The sequence below is a fragment of the Castor canadensis genome, chromosome 2, assembly GCF_047511655.1.
Source record: "Castor canadensis chromosome 2, mCasCan1.hap1v2, whole genome shotgun sequence".
NCBI classification, from domain to species: domain Eukaryota; kingdom Metazoa; phylum Chordata; class Mammalia; order Rodentia; family Castoridae; genus Castor; species Castor canadensis.
Genome location: NC_133387.1, coordinates 108,546,434 through 108,572,958, shown reverse-complemented (window position 1 = coordinate 108,572,958; position 26,525 = coordinate 108,546,434). Strand labels below are relative to the sequence as shown.

Here is a 26,525-nt window from a genome sequence, read left to right as displayed (position 1 = left end):
ATGTTTATAGGAACACTCTTCTGTTACTTTATTAGTCATGATCCCATAGGGCAGATGGAATTGTCAGACAAGAAAACCAAGGCCCAGAAGGTCAGACAACATCATAATGGAAGAACTTGATCTCACTGATGAGATTCAGGTTGTCTCTTGGTTATGAATTTATTTCCCTAGAAGTTGAGGTCATTTTCACGTAAAACTTATGTTAATGCATCAAGACCCATGAGTAACTCTCAATAAACCTGTGTTGAATAAATGAATGTCATCAAAAAATATCCAAGGATACCATATCATTGGCCATTTTGAAAGGACAGGTATATAGCACAAGAATGAATTTGATACAACATAGAACAAGATGATTTTACTCAATACAATTAGCATTGCACGTCAACTGTTCATTAAGCATTTAAGCACATGACAGGATAATTTAAAGACCACAGGTAATTTCTTCATTGATTAGACATTGAAAAGACATAATCGCAAGTTTCTGGTTAACTATGGAGATAGACAAATGAGGCCACATAGAGTTCCAGTTCCACAGAATCAGAGTGATGTTCATTTTCTTCTCATTCCAGAAAGATGTCCTTTCAACTTTGATCTGTACAGGGAAAAAGAAAATACCATAACTTATGGATACCTTAAAAAACACATAGAATAAGAATTTGTGTACTTTAATTTGAATATGTAGAAAAAGGAATATACTATTTTACCAGTGAAACAGATATAGTTGTACAACATGAAATAGTTTGAACTGAAGGAAAGGAGTTTATCATTAGAGCTGATATTTGTAATGATCAATTTTATCAATGCCAGCTAGCATCTCTGCCTAATTTTCTACCCCTGTAAAATAGAAAGAGTTCCTACCTTCTCTCAGAACTATGATCACATGGATATATGATAACTGCAAATAAGTACAAGTAAAACCAAGATACTAAAATTTTCATTGATCCAATTAATCTGGCTCAAACAACATACATGCACTGTAATTGACTATGGTTGCCTATACATTTTTCAGAAAATTGGAACCCATTTTTTTCCCTTTGAAGCTATAGCAAGTATAGTTGCCCCACAGGAACAATACCTTGTTTCTGCATTCTCCAGAGCTACAGTGTCTGTATGTTTTGGGGGGCATATTGGACTACAATCCCAACATTATACGTGTTTGTTAGGTATTTGCAAACATAGGTTTGCAGGAATGTCAACCAGGAGTTCTTGCCTGCTGTGGTTTTGTCAACATTTTCTGATGCTTAGAGCAATGATGTAATTTCACAACAAGTCTCTCCCTGACACCTTTCAGAGATGTTCACGGTGTGACTCTGAGTCTTTCTGGGGAGTTCTGTCTCAGTTTAAGAGTGGAAGAAGGCCCTTGTGCCAGGAAAAGGACCACATTTCCACTGAGAAGGTGACAACTTTGGCCTCACCTTCCTGAATCTATCCCTAGGCCACTTGGGTTTTGAGCACTATCATATTTCAGGTGTTTACAAATAAAACTAGGAGCAAAGATGATAAGGTTGCATGCTGTTAGTCAAATAAATTACACAATACACTTAGTTTCTGCATCCCACATGCATTATGATAAAGGACAATGGGAAGTGAAGGGGGAGAGAGAGAGAGAAGTTAAGTGGGGAGGGTCACAGATATCCATCCACCACCCCTCCCCCAAATGACACAAAAAGAAAAAAATGGCAGAAACAAAAAAAAAAATGGAATGACATTGTTATGATAATAAGGCTTTTAAGAGTGTTTCAGCTCTTGCATAAATAATTTTGAACATCCTTCATGTTGCTGATGCTGAATTCATTTAAAAGATTTTCTGCACAAGTTACCTGCATGCCCTGTGCAAGGCATCACATGTGACTGAGCCACACACTGTGAGGGCCCAGGAGGCTAAACCAGCCCTTGCTCTGCACTCCCAACTTTTGGGTCCTTCTTGACAGCAAATTGTGTCCCATGAAATTCCCTTTTATTTCTTTCATTTATCAAAAGCTTATCACTTTAATTTATGAGCTTGTTATGATAGTAAGTTGCCTTGATAAACTCTGTTCAGAAAAATTCAAAGAAAAGGAAACTACAGTGATTGATATTCTCATATAAGAGAATTGAAGTCCCGATCTGTCTGGTTCCAGAGAAACATTGCAAGTAGCTTTCCTTTTGCTTCTCCCAACTGAACACGACACCGTTTTCTCTTCCTTATTTTACAGTGGAAGAAATTCGGTCCAACAGGGCTGAGGGACAGGATGTTCCTGGCACTTGCCACTTACCTGCAGCCAGCTCTGCTTTCATTCCTTCTCTGCACTCAGCACCTCACCAGCCAACTCTCGGATGTGCTCCCAGGCGAGCTGCACATGGGTAGATTCCACAGAGCGAGAGCAGATGGCAAAACGCAGCACGAACTTGTCTCGGAGGTGACACGGAACCATGTGGATTTTCTTGACACTGTTTATTCTTTCCAGAAGGGCTTTGCTCAGTCGGTTGGGACCCTAAAGAGAATTGCAAAAGAGACCAATCCCATAACACTGCCAAAATCTGGTGATACCAGGACAGAGCAGGCAAAAAAAACCTCACCCTTGCCATTCACCTTACATTTACCATGTTAAGAAGTTCAATGAAATAATTGTAACACCAGCTACAAAATATATAAGACCTCCTCCTCTCCCCACAAGATCATATTTCCACATTCTAACATGTTGTCAAAAGATGGCCCCTCCCACAGTCCAAATTTGTCTAGGGATGTCATCCACAAACAGACAAGGTTCAACAGTGTGTCCAGGGTTTCTGTGTCCAGAGCATGATTCTCCATTGGAACTTAGAAGAAAGTCCTGAGCACTGAGAAAGTGAACCACAATAGTCAAGCTATTGCTAGAATCTGGGAAACACATCCATGAACCACAGGAACCAGTGTGGTCTCCTGGCTCCTCTGGAAGAGAACAGCTCACCAGCCCAGGGCAGAGGGGTTGGGCACCCACTCCTCTGATTGACCAGAGAGGAGAGGTCTACATCCAATATCACCTGAGAAGCTCTCATGTTCTTGCTGGGCCTTGCAGCATGCAGGTCATTAGTCTCTGGGCTCTTGTTTGCCCTCTCCTTCCACTCTTCTGTCTGTCCAGCTTCATGTAGTGATTTTCCCTGCTAAACCCTACATTCTAGCTGAATGTGGAAGAGACCTGGATATACAGCATCACATCCTACCGAGGAGGCCCTTAGAGGGATGTAGTTGCTTCTGGCTCTATCTCCATAGTTGAAAGAGGCAGGAGGATACATGGGGAAGGAAACATCCCCTCTGTCTGGCAGAAGGACACCAGCTGAATATCTGGATGCTGGAAACTAGCCTTGGCTTTGGATGAACCTACCCCACCTGCAGCTATGGGCTTCAGTGTGGCTTCCATCAATGCCCAAGTGCATTGTAAAAGGCCACAGGCAATTCAGACACTGTTGGTGCTTATGCCAGGTTGAGTCCTATTCAAGGAGGAGGATGGAAGTAAAAGGAGATATGGCACTAAGGGAACAGAATTTTACCAAAAAGACTCAGCATAAGAGCACATCTGAAATGTATATAATGCAGAAAACAAAACAAATTCTCTAAGAAAATTTTGCTTGGCGATTTCAAATGGATTGGGTTATAGGATTTCCATAAAGTAGAGGCAAGAAGAACAGAGAAATGGTCTGCGATAAAATAATGACAAAGAGAGGCTGAATAAAACGAGAAAGGCCAGAGTGAGGATGGAGGAGAAGAGCATCAATTACACCATGGCAACATCATAAGCTTTAAGTTAAATAAGTGGTCCATGACATGGAGGACTTGAGCCTCAGACTGGAGAGAAATAATGACAATGTGGTAGGTGTGGAGGTAGGAAAATGAGCCAAGTGTGCTCTCTCAAGAAGAAAAAGCAGATTCATGGGAGGGAAACAATGACATTTCACAAAAGAAAGGGCTTGTTAGCAGAAAGTGCCATGTCTCCTATGTGTGAGAGCTACACACACCACTTACATGAGAAGGGGCAGAAACAAAGGCCCAGATGAGTTTGGTGTAACCTGTCAATTATGCAAATAAGATAAAAGTCTTAACCTTGACAGCATCATGCTAAGTGAAATAAGTCAGCCACAAAAGGTGACTTAGAGTAAGGTGCATTTATGTAGATGTCCAGAGTAAGAAAATCTCTAGTGACCCTAAGCTGGGAATGGGGGTGACTGCCAGTGGGTGAGGCTTTCCTTCCAGGGGATGGATATGTTCTAAAGTTCAATTGTGGTGGTGTCTGCCTAGCCCTGTGGATATGAGTAACTAAGTTACTCAGACAGACAATTGCAATGGGCAAAGTGAATTAATCTCAGTAAAACCATTAACAATTAAAATATGAGTCTTATAAGCACAGTGGCTATAAAAATAGAACAACTACTTGAGGGCAGACAAGTCTGAGCACAATGCCCACACATCAAACTCTGAGAAGGCCTGAGTCTTCTCTCCACGCACACTGGAGGCATATATGGCCCTCTTTGTCACTCTGCACATCTTCCCCAAACCTCCCCATATGTTCTGTAGAAATCTCAAGTCTCCTCACCAGCTCTCATGTCACAACACCCTAGTGCTGCTGGTTCCAGACTTTTCCATGCCTGGATCTCATCCTTATCTCAAAGCTACAAGCATCAAGTGAGGGAAGGGAGATGGTCCAAGGAGGGGAAGCATGGTGACCCTAACACACACAAATCAGCTTGCTCCTTCTCCTAATTGCTGTCTTTGATTGGAACAAGGTAACCTCATGGAAAGCCTGAAACTGATTGATAGGCTGTCAACCAATCAGGTGTGGTGGCATGTACCTGTCAACCCAGCTACACAAAAGGATTAAAACTACTAGGCCATCCTAGGCAATACAATGAGACCCTTTCTCTTATTTCTAAAAAAAATGGGACGGGGGTACTGGGAGTGCTGAAGGGTTCTGGGGAGTCAGCTCAGCGGTAAGAGTATTTGCCTAGCATGTGTGAGACCCTGGGTTCAATCCCCAGCACTCAAAAAGAGAAAAAAAAAGAAAGAAACAAAAGCCTTTGGGCATATTAAAAGCCCTCTCAGTAGCAGTCTGGGAGTTAGTTGTCCTCTGGCTTCATTTACAGGACAGAAATTAACAGCACACCATGGAGCCTTTTGAAAAACATGGTCATGAATCTCAATGAAAAGGCTTTCCCCCCTACACCTGGATCAGCATCCGTCACACAGTGAGCTCACAGCATTGCCAGGTGTGACCCCCTTCTGTGCAGGGAGCTTGTTGAGTCAGGCAGCTGGGACAGGGAGATTTGCCTTTCTAACCAACTCCCAGCTGGTCCACAGACCACCCGTTACTGAGGCTGCAGAACGCACAATCCATCAGAGGATTCCAGTGACAGAAGTAGAGGATAGGCTTTTGCACCGGTCAAAGGAGCTACATAAGGAGGAAACAGCAGGAATAGTCCACAGAGGCTGTGCAGTGTCTTGGAGAACCCACAGGCTTAGCTCTGTGGCCCCAGGCAGCCAGCACAAGCTATTATCTATCTATCTATCTATCTATCTATCTATCTATCTATCTATCTATCATTATTGTTGTACTGGGTCGGGTACATTGTGGCATTTACAAATTTCTTACAATATATCAAATATATCAGAGTGAATTCACCCCTCCCCATCATCCTCCTTTATCCCCCACTCCCCTCATTCCTGGAATAGTTTCAAAAGGTCTCATTTTTTCCATTTACATACATGTGTACACAGTATTTGCACCATATTCACCCTCTCACTCCCTCCCCCGCCCAGGCTAGACCTGTTCTACCCTCCTATTCTCCGATTTTGTAAAAGAAAAAAATGACAGTTTTGTTTAATATAGCTACACTGGGAGTTTCCTTGTGACATTTCCATGTATTATGCATTACAGCCCGAATTGGTTCATCTCTTTTATTTCTCTTCTTTGTACTTTAGTTCGCTTCTTATGGTGATTTCAGCTGGTTTAAAAATTCTATTTTCATTCTTGCATAGAAAGTACATCAGCCATATTCACCTTCTTAACTTCCTTCTTTACTCCCCCCCCTCTTATATGTGACTTCCCCTTTGTGTGACCTGTTTTCAGAATATTGCTGTATTTGTATCAGGTCTATATTCCACATATGAGGAAAAACATGCAGATTTTGTCCTCAACCTGGCTAACTTCACTTGAGATGATGTTCTCCAGTTCCATCCATTTACCTGCAAATGACAAAATTTCATTCTTTGCAACATAAACTTCTGAGCATGGAGGTGATAAGTGACTCTTTCCCTTCTGTCTCATTCAGTAAAAATGACACAGGCATAAACATACCTTTAGCCGAAAGCAGACCAGCCCCAGAGTGACTTCCGCACAGATCTCAAAGCGGGGATCCTGGCGCACCAGAGACTCAAACTCATGAGACAGCTGCACGTGCTGGAGAGAGAAAAATGTCTCATCGCCACTGAACTCAGACCTCCCCCACCCAGAAACCCGCATAGCACTGTACATCTATAAGTCATCTACATGCTCCAACGGTTCCTGCAGTTCCCATCAGACTGGGAAGAAACTCACTCCTTACCCCATGATCAGGTCTCCTCAGAAAACAGCATCTTTTTCTTCTGCTCATGGGACTGTTTTTACTGCTCCCTCCCCCCACCAAAAATCCCCGTCTTTTATAATTTCTGAACAGATATATGAACATTCTAGAAGTGATACAGGCTTCTAGGATACATGCATCCTCATGAAGGCTCATAACAATGATACTGGGATTATATTCCGATTGCAGATAGGGAAACCATCTGTCACATTCAAGAGCTACCTTCCTCTCACTGAATACACCAACCTTATTTAATTTATATGTATTTATTGAACTCAAATCTGGTTCAAATAGTAAGTAATCCACAGAGAATCTGCTCTTCACTGTCTAGTGCACATCTTGCTCACTCTAAACCTGCATCCAGTCCAGACTGTCAAATGGAACTCAGCACAAAGAGTGGACAAGAAACAGTACTGGAAAGAGCGTTCCCGAGTTGCACCACCAGAGGGCACCAAAGACTTTGGACTCAGGAGGTCCCCAACTAGGCAGCAGAGCTTTGACCACACACTCCTGTGTGTTAGGCAGGATTGGGGGTCCTGTCCCAAAGAGGTGTGATATGTTTTTAGTATGAGTCTGGCAGCATGGTCACAGCTAGTATCCTTGAGTGTAAAGACGTCATCTTTGTGGACAGATAAACCACTGTTTTTTTTTTTTTCTTTGCCTGTGTTCTCTAAATAAGTATAATTTATCCTCCTTACTTTTATCAGACAGGACACATAAACTCCCTTTCTAGTTCTCCCCCCTCCACTCCCAATGCTTCTCATAGTGTTTGACAGCTCTGTAAGTTTCCTTACAACAACCTGTCAGCTGGACAGATGCCACCATGCGACAAGAATTCAACAAATGCTTTCCTACATCCCTGTCACAGGGAGGAAACTGAGACACCAGCCTTGCCCTTAGATGCATAGCTGGTGACACAGCGTCATCAGGATGTAAAGTGAAGAGCTGTCACCATCAGTGGGGCTGGAAACCACAGGCCTGCCTGTCCCGTGAAGCCTGAGGACTTCTGACCATCAAGATGAGGTCATGGCCTAGAAAGACCGTCAGGATCAGAGGAAAGGGTCCAGCTTGAAATCAGTAGGCCTTCTGCTTCTGGCTGAGTGGGTGGGCCTTGAGCAAGTTCTGGATCATATTTAGACATGAGTTTCCCCAACTGTTGAAAAACTTGGGTAGTGGGGCTTGGAGCAGATCAGTGTTTCTCAAATTTTAGTGCATATCAAAGTGGCCTGGATTGCTTGTTGAAACAGAGGTCACTGGAACCCACTCCAAATTGGCTCTGCTGGCTGGAAGCACTCTGGAGTAGATGGTGCATATCCACACCAACTCTGAGATTTGCTTATTTGGGCAATCTTTTGGAGAAGAACACTCTTGTCACTGCTCGGTGAACCTCACTGTGGGCTAGATGTAGCAAAAACACAATCTATATAGCGTTTCTATTTTGACCATCTTCCTGGAGCTGATAACCTGCAATCTTAATGAAAGTGTCTTCAATGTAATCCATAATCTTGCACTTGGCCATCTTATAAACACCCTAATCTCAAAGACCTAAACTATAGTATGGTTCCATTACCAAATACAGCATCATCCAATGACGTTCCAGTCAGCCATGGACCACATACCACACTGTGGTCCCACAGGGCTGTGACTGCTAGTGAGGTCATGGCCATGTTAGTTTATGTATATGCACTTGGTGATGTCCCCACAGTGACAAAACCACCTAACCATGTATTTCTCAGAAGTCACCCCATTGCTAAGAGGTGTATGGCTATATTTGCTCCTAAGACATCTGAGTTTATTTCCAAGTCCCTCAAGGCTTCGGTAATATCACTGAGATAAAGAACGAAGACAGTCACCTTGCGGATGTAAGCCTGCAGCCCTTTGACACCATACATTCGAAAGACAAACCACATCTTCAACGAGCGGAACCTCCGGCCCAATGGAATCTGCCAGTGCTGAAATAAAATATAAAACAGTGCATCGGTGAAGAACAGACTAAGAGCCAGATTCCTTCAATCCATCATTTGCCCTGCTTCTCCTGGAGGTGGCTAATTCCCTGTGAAATTAGCCCATTTCTCACCCTGAATGGCAGGGCCCCCACTGTGTTAACAGGGCTCCCTTAAGAGGCTTTCTTTGTGCCCCAAGCAGATGAGGACAGACAGGGATGGCTGACTTGGGAGGCATCGATGTTAATTGTTTACACTGAACAGACGTTTGCTTACACACCTGTGCAGGGTGTATTGCAGTAGGCAAGCAGGGAAGAAGCGGCCCTGGCCAGGGAGCTTTCTATCCAGTGGGACAAGGCCCCGGGAGGCGTCTTTCACTTGTGTCTCTGATCCTTGGGAAGAAGGGAACTGAACCCCACACTTGCCTGCCTCACAATGCCTGTTATGCTCTGGCATCTTCTAGAGCCATATTGATTCCCTTCTTGTTGCACTGACATCTTAGGGAGTAACTCTGCCTCACCCCCAACCAAGACCACTTCACCAGAAAATTCAGTGTGTCCACTTGTTGGTCCCAAAGAATGTTTGCCTGATTTTCCCAGACTGTCGACTGATTGTCACTTCACATTCTGTGTGAATCTCTGATATGCAGAAAGGACAGGGGACTGGAGGTACAGCTCAAGTGGTAGAGCACCTGCTTTGTAAGCATGAAACCTTGAGTTCCACCAAAAAAAAAAAAAGAAAAAAAAAAAGGACAGGGATGTCCATTCAGGAAGACAGCCTAGTAGCACTTCATGGCTTTCATTAAAATATTTTGTTTGAGCTTCTGAAGGAGAGGTCGAGAGTACCTTTCTTTTGCTTCCTTCCTTACCCTGGGTTCTTGCCCTGAGGAGACTTAAGGAGAGAGATGGTTCCCTGCTGGGTTGAGGTGATAGGTTACAATGAAGAGAGATATCCCCAGTTCACCTGTGCCACCTGGGACACTTGTTAGGGTTCATACTGAACCCAGTGCCACCCCTTGGTGGAAGGACACATAGTGCCCTGCTGCCTGTCACTGAGGTATGTTCCAAGACCCCTTGGGCATGTGTGAAACTTCAGAGAGTACCAAACCCTACATATACTATGTTTTCTTCCCCCAATACATGCATATCTATACTGTTAAATTTTTCAAATTAGGCACAGTAAGAGGTTAATAACAATTAACACATAATAAAATAAATCAACTGTCATAAGCCACTGTAATAAAAGTTACTAAAAACGTATGAATTGTTATTGCTGAAATTTTCCACTTGGTATTTTCAGACTGTGGTTGACTGAAACTTCAGAAAGCAAAACCACAGATAAGGGGGGACAAGCAAGGGTGTGAAGTGAATGGAAGGGCCATCACACCTGAGCAGCAGAAGTAGTGCTGGGGGACCCGCGAAGTTTCTCAAGTTGCAAAGAGAAAGCCAGACCCAATATATAGACTCGGATGCATTTAACAAAGGTTCCCCTAATTTTATGGCAGGCATTGGGCTAAGTATATTCACACTTCATCATGTTTTCATGGTTTACCTTCCTAACAGTGCTGTGAAATAGGAAGTCAGATCTTCTCTTCATGGGAGAGAAAGCAGGCAGGGAGGGTGACTTGTCTAGTGTCACCAACTGAGAATGTGGCAGAGCTGGAATCCACCCCCGCCCCTGCCCCAGCTCAGAGTTGTCTGAGTTGGCAATCCATTTACAAAAACTGTTAGAATGTTCAGGAAGAAATAGGCTAACTAACATTTTTTATTTTTGGAAAGTCTAAGAGGAATCTCTTACCACACAACTAACTAACTAATTAGCTAGCTAACTAATTGCCAGTAAAGCAATAGCTTCCTCCCACTGGTCGGCATGAATGCAGCATGTCAAGGTCATTCCTTGCCTGGTCAAACTCCCAACAATCAGAATGTGACTGAAATCTAACATCCGGAAGAGCAGCAAGGTACGCTCTGTTTCTCTGGCACCACAGTGAAAACACACAATTTAATGACTCCTGCTCTCAACTGTGGCTCCAAGATGCCATCACCACCTCTCAAGAGCCTGACACAGGCCTGGTCAGGCAGCCCTGCTCCTTGCTGCATGCAGTAGACAATAGTGTGACTCTTCATGGGGTCATGGTTCCCTGTGTACCTAGTCTCACTTTCTGCTACACTGCAAGTCCTAAGGGGACAAGGGCTCTTTCATGTTTGCCATTTCCTGCCCAGCTCCAGTGGGGCCAAGACAGGAGGTAGATGGAGGAGGAGGAGGAAGATGTGAGGTTAGAGAGATGGTGTGGAAAGGGCTTTGTGAAAACACTGGCCATGAGAACCAAGGGCAACCTCTGGCCACCCCTCCATTCTGTGCAAGGACAGCTTTGCTTGCTTTCAGCTACTGAAGGTCAGTAGAAACAATCTGAAGAGACTGTGGTCTCCGCTTAAGACACAGCTGAGACAATTCCTGTCACTGGGCATCATGACAAGTTGGTGGTGTGGAGTTCCTGTCCTAGGCTTTAGAAAGACAGCCCAAAACGTATTGAGAAGGAGTTGGGTTCTAAAGAGAATGTTTTAGCCAATATGGGGTCTTCAGCAGAGCCTCCATTTTTTTCCTATGAATTTGTCATGGAGTCATACCTTTATTCTTAATGGTACTAAGCTATGAAGAAGCAATAACTTAAAGAAGAAAAAAAGGCTCAAAGTTTTCATGTCCTGTGACCTAAATGTCCACTTTGGTTTTATATACTCGATCATAGTAATTAGTAATTCCACTGCATAGGAATACAGGAAAGCCAGAAACTTTCTTACAGAAATAGTTAAAAAATAACATGAAAATAAATATTTGTAATGCACATCAAGGAATTTTCTGTATCTCTTCTGTAATACCTAAGTTTACAGAGAAGAATGGAAGGCATTACAATTTCATTTCAGTGAAATAACAGTCAATTGCAAGGGGCATGGCTCAAGTGGTAGAGTGATTGCCTGGCAAGCACACGCTCTGAGTTCAAACCCAAGTACAGCCAAAAAGAAAACAGGCTGCGTGCAGGGTGGTCATTGGAGCCAGTGGCCCTCTTGGGACCGTTAGGAATGGGGAGGCTGTACAAACACAAAGCCTCAGTGTCAGAATGGAGACACTGTGAGTAAACCTGTCCTCAAACCTGTTCCAATATTATTGTCATAGTATCTCTTAAATAATAACTTTCTAAAAGACAACTTAGGCTAAGTAAGGATTATATATCCAATGCTAAATGAGACAATGGATTCTTCTCACTGCCATGCCCCTATCTGCACATACCCTGGCCTTTGTTCCTGGGATGAAGGTGGCTGGTACCAGGCAAGCATCCTTAAAACTCAGCCCTAGGGAAAGCCATGGTAGCTTGAGAAGGTTCCCTGGTCCCCTGCACCTGCCAGTGTGCAGCTGTCATAGAAAGAGGGAAGGATTCACTGTGCCTTTGAAGGGCAGTCCCTGCTAGCTTATTGTCACCTGGAGACCTACTGGCCTTAATATCTCAGACACACCACCTCTGTCAAGAAGTGGCAGTTCCTGTTCTGGTGACATCCTGCATACCCACCATGTCTGCCTAGAAAAGAAATGGACACAAATCATTTCTTGAGGGGCAGTCAGTTGATACAGTGCCCATGCCTTTCCCCAGAGTCCCCAGCCCCATGTTTTTTGTTGTTGTTGTTTGTTTGCCATACTGGGTATTGAACTCAGGATCTCCCAGTACTTGAGCCATGCCCCTTGGTGGTTCCAAATTCCTTTCCAGAGTAAAGCTAGGATAACCTTTTATTTTCAAAATCTAGGAAACACTTGTGTGACAAGAGAAAAAAAAAAGAGAGAGAGAATTAAAGCAAGTTGAGGCGAGGCTGCTGAGATGACCGTCTCCATCTGTCTGAGTTTTTTGGCTCTGCACCCCCCCCCCCACTAGGATACCACCCCAGGTGCACAGCAGCAAAGCATAAAGGAGGACAACAGAGTCTCAGGAGAGACCCTTCCTCCCAGGAATCAGGTGCAAATCTCCTTCCACCTGTATGACAGTGTGGGCAGCACGAGGTCCCCCTGACCTGGGACCTGGGATTGGTGGGCTCAACAGAACTGCCCACCACCAAGCAGAGCCCACCAAACCAATCAGTTGGACCCAATTAGAAGGTGTCCTCAGTGGAACCCTGCTCTTGAGGGTGAGACAACAGCAGCCACAGCTCAGGAGCCCCTGACATTCCATTCACGATTTTGGATTCCAACTAGTGACATAAATCACCCACTTACCCTGTAGTCAGTGATAAGTCCTGTAGAAAAGAGAAAGAAAAAAAAAAGAGAGAGAGACGATTAGAAGAATGTGTCTTTTCATCCTTCAGGTAGGTTTCCTGTGTCACAAGCCATGTCTTCTGATGCAGATGTGATACCACCAAGAGCTGACGATGGTTGCATGGTTTTGATGGCCCATCTAAAGGTGACAGCTTCAAGGGGAGTCCCCTGAGGACAGGAGGTCCAGGACACACAGTGTAAATGCTGAATTATTAACGGAATCCCAGTAGTTTGGCATTCTGCAGTTACATAGGCATGAAAAAGCTGCCATTTCATTGAAATTAGCATTCAGGTCGTGTAAGTCATCCACCATTCATTCATTCACCTGTGCATGGGAAGGTGAATCGCTGATACAAAGATGATTAAAATATTAAGAAAAGAGTGGCTCTTGATGGGAGTTTCTGCCTCCTTATTTGTGGCACAGATCAAGTGCTCCGTGAAAATCTCGAGTCAGTCTCCCCATCCCAGGCTCAGTGGTTCCACGTTGGTCATGAAAAGACTGCTTTGTACTATAGTCTTCCCTGGCACCTAGAGTCATACACCCCGAGATTACAGAAGGTGTGTCCACTAATGCAGGCCGGCTGAGGCATGGGCTTAATAGCACCCCCTGCTTCCCGAGCAAGGGCCACTACAATAGGAGACCTTCACTATGTTGACCACGGTCCACTGCACAGGAAGGTCTGGTCATGGGTACAGAAAATCCAAAGTCATGCCTTAACTGCCATCTGGCTCCCAGGAGAGATGGCTATCTTTTCTTAACTAGGATAAATGTGGCAGTACTGGGGGAGACGCAGGATCCCCAGGCTTATCCCCTACCTTATGAGTGACCCTAAGACAGCGCTCACAGTCACACAGCCATCTCAGTCCCCAGCCAACACTCTCTCTCCTTTATACCCTGTGGCCTCTTGTTAGGACTGGGCTATTAGTCAAACATAACATTAGCAGCCGAGTCACTGGAATAATCTGACAGTGATTCACAGAGGCCAAGAGGATTCACAGACACTCAAAGAGGATTTGTTAACTAGCCAGATGGCTGGCATGAGTGAAAATGAATGAATGACTCCCTCCCTCTTAAGTTTATCTGATTGCACCAATTGATGTGGAGCCACTAGCCACATGTGGCTACTTAAATTTAATTAAAACTAGAGGAAACTAAAAATGTAAGTCTTCAGCCAAAGGAGCCACCATCAAGTGTTCATTTCCCATGAGCCCTTGAGAAGTCACCATGTTGGACAGCAGAAACATAGTTTCCTTCATTGCAGAAGATTCTGTTGGACAGAGCAACTCGAGGTTCAAGGAGAAGGGCACAGACATGGTAGCTTTTAGAACCAACTAGCCTCATCAGTGAGATAGACATGGAATCTGGTTCCCAGTGTGGATCGTATGTTCTGGTGGGAGTCATGGGGGATAAACACATAAGCCAGTGAGCAAGGTGACTGCTGCTGGACACCAGTACCAGGACAGTCAGGGTGACCTGTGAGAGAAGGCCTGCTGAGCCCAGGGGCACCTGCCTACACGGGAAGGTCTCACCATCTGAGAAACATTGGTTCTGAAGACCCTTAGGGGAGAGTGCTCAGGCAAGGACCAACTTTGCGGTGTGGTATGTTGGCCCCAAAGAGGCCTCCAGAGCCTTACAGGCAACCTCAGTGTGTTTATACAGAGTGCCTTGTGAGCCACTGGGCAATTTAAGGTAGACCAGGTAAAAATACGACCCTCTTTTCATGAGACCATCCTGTCTGCAGGTAAGTGTTTCATGTTGCTGGAGAGTACAGGTAAGAGAGAATAGTGATCCATTTTAATTTTTGCCACACTGCTCAGTGTTTCTACCTTGGTAGCAAGGTTACATCCCTTTCCAGCCTGGGGCCCATTTTCTCACCAATGCAATGAGGGAGTCAGATCAAGTAGTCTCTAAAATTCCTTCCACCACTATTATCTTATGGTTCCATGGATCCATCATTAGCCAAGAAAGCTTGAAGTTAATAGAAGGTCCCAAAAATGTGACCTGTCATTCACTCATTAATGTACACTCCGGGCCTCACAGGGGTCGCACAGCAGCCCATGCACAGGTAGAAGTTAGGAATTCAGAAGGGAATAAGAAAACTGCCCCATTAGAGGCTCAGGTCTCATGAGGGGAGTTAATGTCTACATAACTATCCTGGAAGGTATTACGAAAATTGTCATAAATAATGTGCCAGAGAGAATTAGCCATTTTACCTAGCCAGGATCTCGATTAATCCATAAGCCTTTTTAAGTTACCACATGTATTCTTTTAGAAGTTCATGAGATTTCAACAGGTCAGGGAAGCAGGCACCAGGGTGAGCATTTCTGGCTGAGTAAAGTTACAAGGAAGGAAAACACATGACAGCCAGGAGTGGCCAAAGGAGATGATGTAGAAAGATTAAAGGGCATCAGCTAGAGCTGGAGGGTCATGAACCCCTGGTGCACATCTGGCAGAACCAGGCAGACTTGCAAGGAAAGAACAACGTCCCAGGAATCTTCTCTCAGGGAGGGAGATGCAAGTGAAATGAGAAGCTGAAAGTGACTCATGATCAGCACAGCCTCCTTGCTGTCAGGTGGCACCAGGTCGGTGGTGCGTGATGCCGTGTGTTTGGGGATGGCTCAGACTTCCACGGGGATGAGTTTCTGCCCTACACATATGAATCCTGACATTTAGAGATAACATTTTTAATTACACTGTTTTTTAAAATGTAGAAATCATTAAGAACATTCACAAACAAGTACAGCATCCAGATATATAAGTACTGCTTACATTTGGACATTTCCACTCTACTTACTTTGGTATCATTTAGATCATTCTTGTAAATGATCAGATTTTATCTTCAAATGGAGCTACCTCACAGGGGAATCTGGATTTGAACCCACTTGGCACCCCTTCAGATCCCAGCCTATGCTACTAACTCATATGTGGTGTTTGGCATGACCTACAAAGAAGGGTAGTAATCATATGGGATGGACTAGTTCATGTTTTATAGGAATCCTGCTACACCATAAAAAGGCATTGCATGAGGAGACACTGGAGAACATTTCCTAGCTTCTCTTTGTGCCAGGGGAAGATCTGTCCTCTCCTTAAGCCACTGATAATGTCTGAATATGAAAAGTGAGTTCCTAAGGTCCACAAGTAAAGGCTTGGTCCCCAGGGTGGCACCTTTGGGAGATGCTTTGGACCTTTAAGAAGCAGGGCTAAGTGGGAAGTCTTTAGGTCATTGGCGGTATGCCCGCAAAAAAGATTGTGGGAGTTCTGTCTGCTTCTCTGTTTCCTGGCTTGTGATAGGATCGCTTGATCTGCCACATATTCCTGTTATGATCTGTCTCCCTTGACATTGGTCCCCAACAGATGGAGCTGCCCTGTGTTGGACTTGAGCTTCCCAGAATCATGAGCTTTCTGTAAGTTAACTGCTTCAGGCATTTAATTGTAGTGATGCAAAGCTGACTTGTACAGGCACCACGACTCAAATACCATACCGCATCTCCTCTCTGCCCTGGTCTTTAAGAAGCACATTGTCAAGTCCAAGGCCACTCAGCAACTGTATCCCTGTGGTGACCTCCCTCCGACAGCAGCCTGTTTTCAGTGCAGGCCATTTGTTAACTTCTTTCTTGTTTCCTTCTCACCATGCTCACAGAGCCTCCCACAGACACCCAAGCCTTTTAACCCAGGTGTAGCTTGGGAAAGAGCTCTGAGGGCAAATCCTAGGTACCTGCACCTGGCCCTCTGGCTCCTAGGCACTTCCAACGCAGCTCTGGTGAAAATAAACCAGAAACAGACCAAAAAACAGGCACACCACTTACCTGAGTCCTGGTGGTTGTGCTTCAGGTAAACAGGGTCCAGTTTGAAGGCTCCTGTTAAGTCGATTCTCTTTTTCACCCTGGTTTGAAAGAATGAATGATTGGGCTCATCTTGGAGTGGGCTCCAATACCTGCTCCCCTGGGCCTAGTTGGACTCAGGCACCTGCTTCCAGGGACCCCTGCTTGAGTACCCACATTCATGGCCACATCTCTGCTCACCACACTGGCCTCACTCTAGCAAGTAAGTCCAGAGCTCAGAGCACTGGAGTGAGTGTGGACAGGGGGAAGTATAGTAAAAATAAATATGAGATCTTTGTCCCTAGGTCTTGGCACACAGCTCCTAAAACCCTTGGAGTCTCTGAGTGGTACAAGTATCTTCTGAATGATAATGAGATGACTAGCAGCCGAGGAACTTAAGAGAGATTCAGGGTGGGGGACTTCTGGCCAGAAAGTTCAAGGCATTATTGATTAATGATTGGAACTTTCAGTCCCAGCCCCCAATCTGCAGGGAAGGAAGATGGGCTGAGGAAAGAGTTGCCAGGTGATTAATCGTGCATAAATAAAGAGAATGCTATTATAAACTAAGTAGTGATGAAGTCCACAGAGCTTCTGGCCTGTTGCCACGTTGAGGTGCTGGGTGTCCACAGAGTGCCTAGAAGCTCCACAATGTAACCTTGTCCCCTCCCAGTCACTCCCAAACCTTGCCCTATGCATGTCTCCATTGGCTGTTTATTGTTATCCTTTCGAATAAACCTGTCAAAGTGAACCAAATGTTTTATTAAGTTCTACAAGTTATACTAGCAAATTCTTTATCCAACATGGAATAAGGGATTGGGAACCGCTGATTTTCTATTTTGGCCATTAGTGCAGGTAATCAAGGGAAGGGTCAGCACTTGAGATTGACATCTGAAATGGAAGCCAAAAAAAAAAAAGGCTGAACCCTTAAATCTGTGTGGTCCATGGCAAACTGGGTGGCAGGTGACAAAGCAGGATTGAATTATAGGTCATTCAGCTGATGTCTGTGGTGCTCGAAGGCTGGTCAGGAGGAAAAACCCCACAAACTTAGCATTGGTTCCGCTCTGTGGCTCCAGGGCTCAGCACAGTGCCAGGCCCCTGGTGGCACCAGTGAGCCCAGAGACACCCAGTGAATGTTCTGTGACTCCTGCTCCACCCTCCTGCCCGAGGAGGACTCAAAGTGACAGCCATTCTGCATGATTCCGGCACAACTCTTAGTAGGACTGGGATTTGCAAGGTTTATACTATGCTAATTGCCGCTCTTCACTTGGCAATTTGGACACTGTCTCAAAGCCATTTCATGGCAAATAAATTATTCTAGGGGAAGACTAGAAAAGAACTGTCAATCTGACCTTAGTTTAGGCTTGAGCATGAAATAGGATGTCAACATGAGGCTTACCAAGGAGGAGAGGGGAGAGAAAGAGGCTAGAGTTACTTAGAACTAAGGCTTAGTTTCTTTAAAGGGTTAAAAGACAGACTAGGTCAGGAAGCAGTGACAAAGCCATCCTAATGTCTATCTCTCTGTGGCCCATGGATGCAAATTCATTACACCCACTGTTCTGTGTGCATGTGGGCATTTTGGTGGGTCTTTGATACAACGTGAACTTTTTATGAGAAGTTTCCTTTGGGTCTCTGTACTAGAGAAAGCTCTGTGCCTGGCCTTTGGAGAGGGGACAAAGAGAGAAAGGAGTGTGGTGATTGCTGTCAGTAGAGCTCTGCCCTTTGTCCAGGAAGATCAGGCTTTCCCTCCCACTGACTCTGAAATTGACCTTTGAGCTTGTTTTTTAATTAAAAAAATACTATGCAGTTATAAAGTCATACAGAAAGGTATAAGAAATAATACCTCTGCCTCCTGCTTATGAATCAAAAGTTCAGTCTTAAATAAATTAAATCTGCCTGATGGGTTCCTCCCCTCACTTTCTTCCTCTTCAGGGCAAAGCAAGAGGCTTAATTTGGGTTTAGCACACCCATGTTGTTCTACAAAATTGCCTGCACAAATTCCTAAGCAATCTATGGTATTATTTTGTCAATAAGCACACAGTAATATAAACTTAAGCTTTTAAATCATAAATGGCATCCTTCTTTTGTGTATTTTTGTGCAACTTGCTTTTTCTCCTCCCCAATAACATGCTTGTAAATTTCACACTCCTTGGTGGGTATAACTCTGGTCAGTTTATTGGGTTGTGTTGCAGGAACTCAAACCCCAGTTCATTGTTTCCCCACTGTCTCTCATTTATTGTGAGACAAGCTATGTTGCCAGGCACATCCCTGTGCATGTATCCTACCTCGACAAACACATCTGCTTATGGAATTGGGTCAGGATGCCATTTTGGTATCTTAAGATTGTAGGAAGGAGGCTACAACCTTACTAGACAGATTGTACCAAACTAGTTTCCACAATGGGTGTTCAGAGTTTGGGCTTCTCTGGTTCTACATCCAGGACATTTCATGTGAAGAGACTTTATCGTCATAATCTATACTGTTTCATTGTGATTTTCCCCCTAATGCTGGAGATCAAATCCAGGACCTCACACATGCTAGGCAAGTGCTCTAACACTGAGCTGCACTATCAGCTCTTCACTGTGATTTTAATTTGCATTTCTGATAACAAATGAGCCTGACTGACTTTGCATTCACTAAGAGACCATATGTGTTTCCTCTTTGGCGAGGCATTTTCTGTTCATTTTTCTTTGACATTGTCCATATTCTATAAATTAGAATAATTTGCACCTGTGGGGGCCTGTGGCTGGGCTCTCGCTTATGACCTGAGCTCCTTGTTACACCTGTGCTGGTACAACACCGGCTCTGTCATTGCTGCTTTACCTGCATTGTTGTCTAATGAAGCAAACTCTTGCAATATCTGTCTTCACAATTCTCTAGACTATCCTGGGCCCGTATAAATGTGATGCCAGCTAGAATATTTATTACATTTGCATCAAGGTCTACAATTAAATCTTTCCACCCATGTATAGAAAAAAGCACACCATTTAGCTAGGACTTCCTTAACCACTGCCAAAAAAAAAATTGTAGAATATCTGGCATAAAAATCTAAACAGGTTTGCTACATTCATTCTTAATAAACTTTTGTCTAATTTTGCTATTACAGAGTTTTCTTTCTTAGAAAAATTACAGGTGCCATTAGTTGTAGATATAAAAATACAATCTTTAAAAATACAATCTTCAAAATGGAAGTCAATCTAGAAATCTTGCCACGTTCTCTTATTAATGATAACACTTAGAAGAATTTGCTGTTCATTGCAGATGGTTGTCTTATGTGAGAAAAATGAGTGTTTTTATACCTTCCATTCTGATCCTCAAATTTTTTGTTTGCTTATCTTTTCTTAGCATGCAGGTTAGGAAAGCTCAATGTTGAATAGAAGTAATGATTAAGGGAGTCCTTCCTGATTTTAAAGGGAGTGCTTCTAATCTTTCTTTCACCATTAAGGATAGGTTTACTGTAGCTTTTTGGTAGCTATCTTTTATCAGACTAAGAAAGTTCTCTTCTGCTCCTATTTTACTGAGAGTTTTTGTCCTGCATGGGTGTTGAATTTTATCTAATTTTTTTTTAGTACCTAATGTGATGATAACTGTTTTTCCTTCAACACTAGCAGGGGAAATGACATTTTAAAACCTTCTAATATTAAATCACCCTGGCATATCTGGAAAAAACACCACTTGATGCTGTACTATTTTTTAAACATCACTGGATTTTATTTGCTAATGTTTTAACTTTTAAGTATTGGTTTTCTCTCTCAGCTTCTCACCTAGTTTTAGAATCAATTTGAAACTAAATTCATGATAAGAAACATTTATTATTCTCTGTGAATTATATTTATGATTGAACTGATAACTCCCTTGACAGTTTGTTGGAGTGTTTGCTGTTAAAAGAATTTGGACATTTCTGTTGTAGGAAAATTTAGCTATTGTTACATTGTAAGATTTGGGGACTTTTCTATTTATTTTTGAGTCAGTTTTGGTAGAATTTTTTTATAGTTATTGTATATGTATATTTGTGGGCAACTCATGGCATGATATTATTCATAATACTCCTTTACTGTTTTTTGAAACCTCTGAAGTGCCTATAGTTATTTTTTTATTTCTTACCACAGTTGATAAGTGCCTTCTCATTTTATTATTATAAACATTTTTATTAGGATATATTCATTATATGAGTGGAGAGGATTTATAATGACAGTTCCAATTAGGCTTATACTGTACATTAGTTAGATCACCCCCATCATCTCTCCCCCTCAACCCCTCCGCCCCACTTAAAACAATTTCAAGAGGTTTCTTTGTTGTATTTCATATAAGTATATGACGTCCATTAACCATATTCCCTCACCTTCATCTCCTTCATTCACCCATCCCCTCCCACTACCCCCCACACATACATAGTACCTATTTTACAGTCCTAGCTTTCATTATTAATATTTAAGTTGATGTTCAAAGGGATTGCTCAATGAATCCCCACTGTAGGTATAGTTTATTTTGGTCCCTTCAACCCCTTCCATTATTCTTCCTTACTCCGTTACCTCCCATCCCCCATTTTTCAACAGCTTTCAATACATATCCTTATATTATTTTATGTTTTGTTGCAATGCTAGGGACCAAACCCAGAGCCTCACACATGCTAGGCAAGCACTCCTATCACTGAGCTATATCCCCAGTTCTCCTTTTATTTTGATCTATCTTTCCTGAGATCATTTATCATTCCCATCTTCTTTCCTTCCTTCTATCCTTCCTCTCTCACTCCCTCCTTCCTTCCTTCATCCCTTGGGTGGTGCGGATGGAACCCAGAGTCTTCTGCATGCCAGGGACCAGTATCTAGCCTAGTTGACCCTCTCCACTGGGTCCTTATTGTCAGTTTCATGGCCTCTGTTAATCTTCACTGTTTCCCTCTATTCAACATTTGAGGGTTTATTCTGTGGCTGTTTCATGGTGTCAGTTAAGTGCTGAGCCTTCAATGTGCTGACTTTCCTCTTTCCTACTTAAGTCCCTTCTCTAAGTACTACAGCAGCTGTGTGACATAAGTCTTGTCTCATCTTTACTTTCACTCAGTTCTTGGTATTTCTAATTTCCTATTATATTTTATGCCTTGCAAATCTGACTAAAATGAGGAGGGGAAAGACCTAAATCAGTAAAATCAGAAATGCAAAAGGGGAGAAAACAACAAACACCAAGGAAATCCAGGAAATCATCAGAGACTACTTTGAGAACCTATATTCCAACAAATTTGAAAATCTTGAGGAAATGGACAAATTTCTAGATACTTATGAACATCCAAAACTGAACCAAGAAGGTATTAACCACCTAAACAGAGCTATAATATATAATGAACTTGAAGCAAAACAGATTTATAATATGTAATGAACTTGAAGCAGCAATAAAGAATCTTCCAAAATAGAAAAGTCCAGGACCTGACAGATTCTATCAGACTTTTAAAGAAGAACTAATACAAACTCTCCTTAAACTTTTCCATGAGATAGAAAGAGAAGGAACACTGCCTAACTCCTTCTATGAAACCAGTATTAGACTCATCCCAAAACCAGACAAAGACACATCCAAAAAGGAGAACTATAGGCCAATCTCACTAATGAACATCAATGCAAAAATCCTCAATAAAATAATGGTAAACTGAATCCAACAACACATCAGAAAGATCATTCACCATGACCAAGTTGGCTTCATCCCAAGGATGCAGGGGTGGCTCAACATATGTAAATCTATAAATGTAATATAGCACGTTAACAGAAGAAAAGACAAAAACCATTTGATCATCTCAATAGATGCAGAAAAAGCCTTTAACAAGATCTAATACCACTTCATGATAAAAGCTGTAAGAAAACTAGGAATAGAAGGAATGTACCTCATCATTATAAGGTCTATATATGACAAACCTATAGCCAACATTATACTTCATGGTGAAAAACTGAAACCATTTCCCCTAAAATCAGGAATGTGACAAGGATGCCCACTCTCCCCACTCCTATTCAACATAGTCCTGGAATTCCTAGCCAGAGCAATAAGGCAAGAAGAAAGGATAAAAGGAATACAAAAAGGTAAAGAAACTGTCAAAGTATCCTTATTTGTAGACAACATGATCCTATACCTCAAAGACCCAAAAAACTCTACCCAAAAACTCCTAGACACCATAAACAGCTTCAGCAATGTGGCAGGATATAAAATCAACTTACACAAATCATTGGCTTTTCTATACACCAACAATAAACAAATTGAGAAAGAATATTTGAAAACAATTCCATTTACAATAATTCCATTTACAATAGCCTCAACAAAAACAAATACCTAGGAGTAAACTTAACAAAGGATGTGAATGATCTCTACAAGGAGAACTACAAATCCCTGAAGAAAGAGATTGAGGAAGACTACAGAAGGTGGAAATATCTCCTGTAGCTCATGGATTGGCAGAATCAACATAGTAAAAATGGCTATACTACCAAAAGCAATCTACATGTTCAATGCAATTCCTATCAAAATCCCAATGACTTTCATCACAGAGATTGAAAAATCTACTCTAAAGTTCATTTGGAAACACAAGAGACCACTCTCCTCTCCTCTCCTTTCCTCTCCTCTCCTCTACTTCCTCCCTCTCCCCTCCATTTCCTTTCTCTTCTTGTCCTTTTCCCCTTCCTTTCCTTTGCCTCCCCTCCCCTTCCCTCCTTTTCCCTCCCTTCTCTTTCTCCATCTCTTCTTTCCTTCCTTCCTCCCTTCAGTGCTAGGGATGGAACCCAGGGTTTTCTGCTTGCCAGGCAAGGGCTCTACCACAGAGTTAAATTCCCAGTCCAAGTTTTCTTTTTTAAAAGTCTATAACAAAAAAGAAAACATTAAACATTATATAGGACTAACTGAATGAGAACTGTTGAGGTCTCATTCAGTGGCAACAACAGCTACAAAAGATTTAGGGTTTTAAAGCAAGCCTGGGCCAAAGAGAAAGAAACTAAAAATCTGCATAGAAAACACCCTCTAATGACTCTAAAACAGGTTCTAGAATCAAGTCTTACCATAACCAGATTGATTAAGACTCTTCTAAAGAAACCAATTTTAAAAAAGAAAAGCATCCAGAGAACATAACAGAAGTATGCAAACATTACAAAACAGCTGTGGTAAAACTTAATTTGAGGGGAAGTCAAGCCATTTTTAAAATATAGTTAATCTATGCCTTTGGCACATGTAAAAGTTTCTTACTTGGGAAAAGATTTGCTATGAAAGGGACCTTAAGCTCTGAGCAGACTGGTTTACATTTACTTATAAAATATTCAAAATAACAAATGAACAATAAAAAGCTTATGAACAGAGTAATGGATTCATTAAAAAATGTATTTACTGGATTTGTAATGATTGCCAATTTTAGAAACTTCAATTATCTTGTCCATTTCAATATTTAAAAATTTCAACCAATGTGTTTATGTTAAATTAGGGGCAAACCATTGGTAACATTTCATTAAACAAAGAGAGACACTTCTTATTTTAAGGAATACGAAAAAGCCAGTAAGAGAAATAAAAATCCATTTATATGTTATTGGTTGAGTTAATAAAATCTTAATGACATCAGTTAAAAACTTACAACCTAGGACTGTTTGCTTGTTTTAAAATTTTCAATTTTAAAATTTTAAAATTTGCCTTACTCTTTTTTGCAGTGCTAGGGATCAAACCCAGGACTTTGCATATGCTAGGCAAGTGCTCTACCAATGAGCCACATCTCCAGCCTACCTGCCTTTCTTTGAACCCCGTTTCTCAGGAGTATACTTATTATTTATACTCTTGCCTTTTTTTTTTTCTTATTGCTCCCTGGAAGGACATTGTGACATTTACAAAGTTTCTTACAATATATCAAATATATCATACCTGAATTCACCCCCTCCACCATTCTCCTTTATTGTCCCTCCCCCCATTCCTGGAACAGTTTCAACAGGTTACCTGTACTCTCTTGTGTTAGGAAATGTCACATGACTGCAATGATCTCTTAGACAAGTGAAATAATTATTTTTATTCAGTAGATATTTAGGAGAGTGCAAAAAAATAAGCCTGTGAGTAAATCTTCAGACTTCATTCTCCCCCAGGCCTGTCACCACCTTCAAGGCACATGTGCTGTTCCTCACTATGCAAACAGGGAGGCAACCAACCTCCAGTAAGCATGCTCCATTTATCCCACCTCTCTGCTGGGCAGACAAGAGGGAAGGAATGCTGTGCCCAGCTATTCATCTTTAGCCTTTATACTATACCTCCTGGGCTAAAATTCAGGACAATTTCAGTATCAGAGAGAAAGCAGTAAATCACAGCTGTAGTAAATGTGGAATGAGCCAGATTTGGGTTCATTCACACCAGAAAACAGCCCTCTGTCTTCCTCAATTTCTTCTGGATCTGTGAGGAATGGTCCCACTGTGCTCTGTACACAAGGCTCCCTTTGCACACATTTGTAAGTCGTGTGCTCTTAGTTTGCATGCTGTGGGAGCAAGAATTCTCTCTTATCTTATGCTTTACTTGCTGCTGCGTTTTATGACATCACTCTGGCTGCCATTAAACATTGCATCTGCTGGGCATGGGTAGCTCATGCCTGTAATCCTAACTACTACTCAGGAGGATCACAGTACAAAGCCAGCCTGAGCAAATAATTTGCAAGACCCTATCTCGAAAACCCCTTCAGGAGGACCACGATCCTCCTGATCTCTGCCTTCTGAGTAGCTAGGATTACAGGTATGAGCCACCAGTGGCGCACCTGGCTACTGTTGTCATCTAACCTGGCACAATGACTCTTCCAAACAAAGCATGTGGTTAGGAACAATTGCTAATTTTTAAAGTGTGTTCTCCTAGAAGGTAACACACACGCACAGGAAATTAATGTGAGTCAACTCCCTGTATAGCTATCCTAATCTCAACCAACAAAAACCCTTGTTCCTTTCTATTATTGCTTATACTCTCTCTACAACAAAATTAGAAATAAGGGCAAAATAGTTTCTGCTGGGTATTGAGGGGGTGGAGGGTGAGAGGGAGGGGGCAGAGTGGGGGGTAAGGGAGGGGGTGGGGGCAAGGGGGAGAAATGACCCAGACCTTGTATACACATATGAATAATAAAATTAAAAAAAAATGAGACTCTAAGCCAATAAAAAATAAATAAAAAATAAAATGTGTTCTCCAGGAGTTTCATGACTGCATGTGGCTGGCCAGTAGGGCTGTGCCCTATTGGAAAACACAGCTTAATGCCACCATAACTTATGGAAATGTCACTTTACAGAGCTCTCATTATCCAAAGGGATATTAAAAAAACTGCATGGGTATGCAAAACCACTAATTTTGAGATTCAAAAGCTTATTTAAAATAATTTTAAATCCACCTGGACCAAAGTAAATAATCTGTAAGGCTTTCACCTAATCTGAATTGAGTGCTGTTCCTTCTCTACCCCAGGGATTTTGCATGTGTTCTTCTCACTCCCAAGTGCTATTCCTCTACACAACTCTCTGGGCAAAGGTCACTTCACCAGTGAGGCTTTCCTGGAGCTCCTGGTCACAAGTGATCAATGAATGAAATTGCCAATCCACAGTCTCCTCAGCACAGTTTACTCTGCCTCCCCATCCTTCTCACCCAAATCTCTCTCTGTCTCTCTCTCTCTGTCTCTCTCTCTCTTTCTCTTTTCCCAAGCCCTTCTCCTTACATCTTCCTGATCACATGAACTGCAGCCTTCACCGACCTATGACTTATTTTATTTAGTTTCTCCATTTCCTTTGGTTGATTTTATTTCCTGGAAACTTCATCCACGGCTGAGACTCCTGGAGTCTACAAACAACATTGCTTTTGTTTTAACTTCATAAAGTTCCCAGTCAAGTGCTCTTCTAATTAAACTCTGACCTTTACCCTGGATGCCATCTGAACCTT

The 26,525-nt window shown here is 42.5% G+C and overlaps 1 protein-coding gene across 1 annotated transcript in view; it reads right to left on the bottom strand.

Moving 5' to 3' along the window:
- Positions 1-337: 337 nt before the first annotated feature.
- Positions 338-26,525, bottom strand: part of Ddc (dopa decarboxylase) — a 104,344-nt gene continuing 78,156 nt past the window's right edge. The window contains exons 10-15 of the mRNA XM_074065502.1: positions 16,623-16,699; positions 12,777-12,796; positions 8,430-8,528; positions 6,312-6,413; positions 2,259-2,477; positions 338-595 (exon numbers count right to left, since the gene is read on the bottom strand). Of these exons, the coding sequence (XP_073921603.1) occupies positions 2,277-2,477; positions 6,312-6,413; positions 8,430-8,528; positions 12,777-12,796; positions 16,623-16,699 (499 nt within the window). The 3' untranslated portion in view covers positions 338-595; positions 2,259-2,276. The remainder of the gene's footprint in view (positions 596-2,258; positions 2,478-6,311; positions 6,414-8,429; positions 8,529-12,776; positions 12,797-16,622; positions 16,700-26,525) is intronic.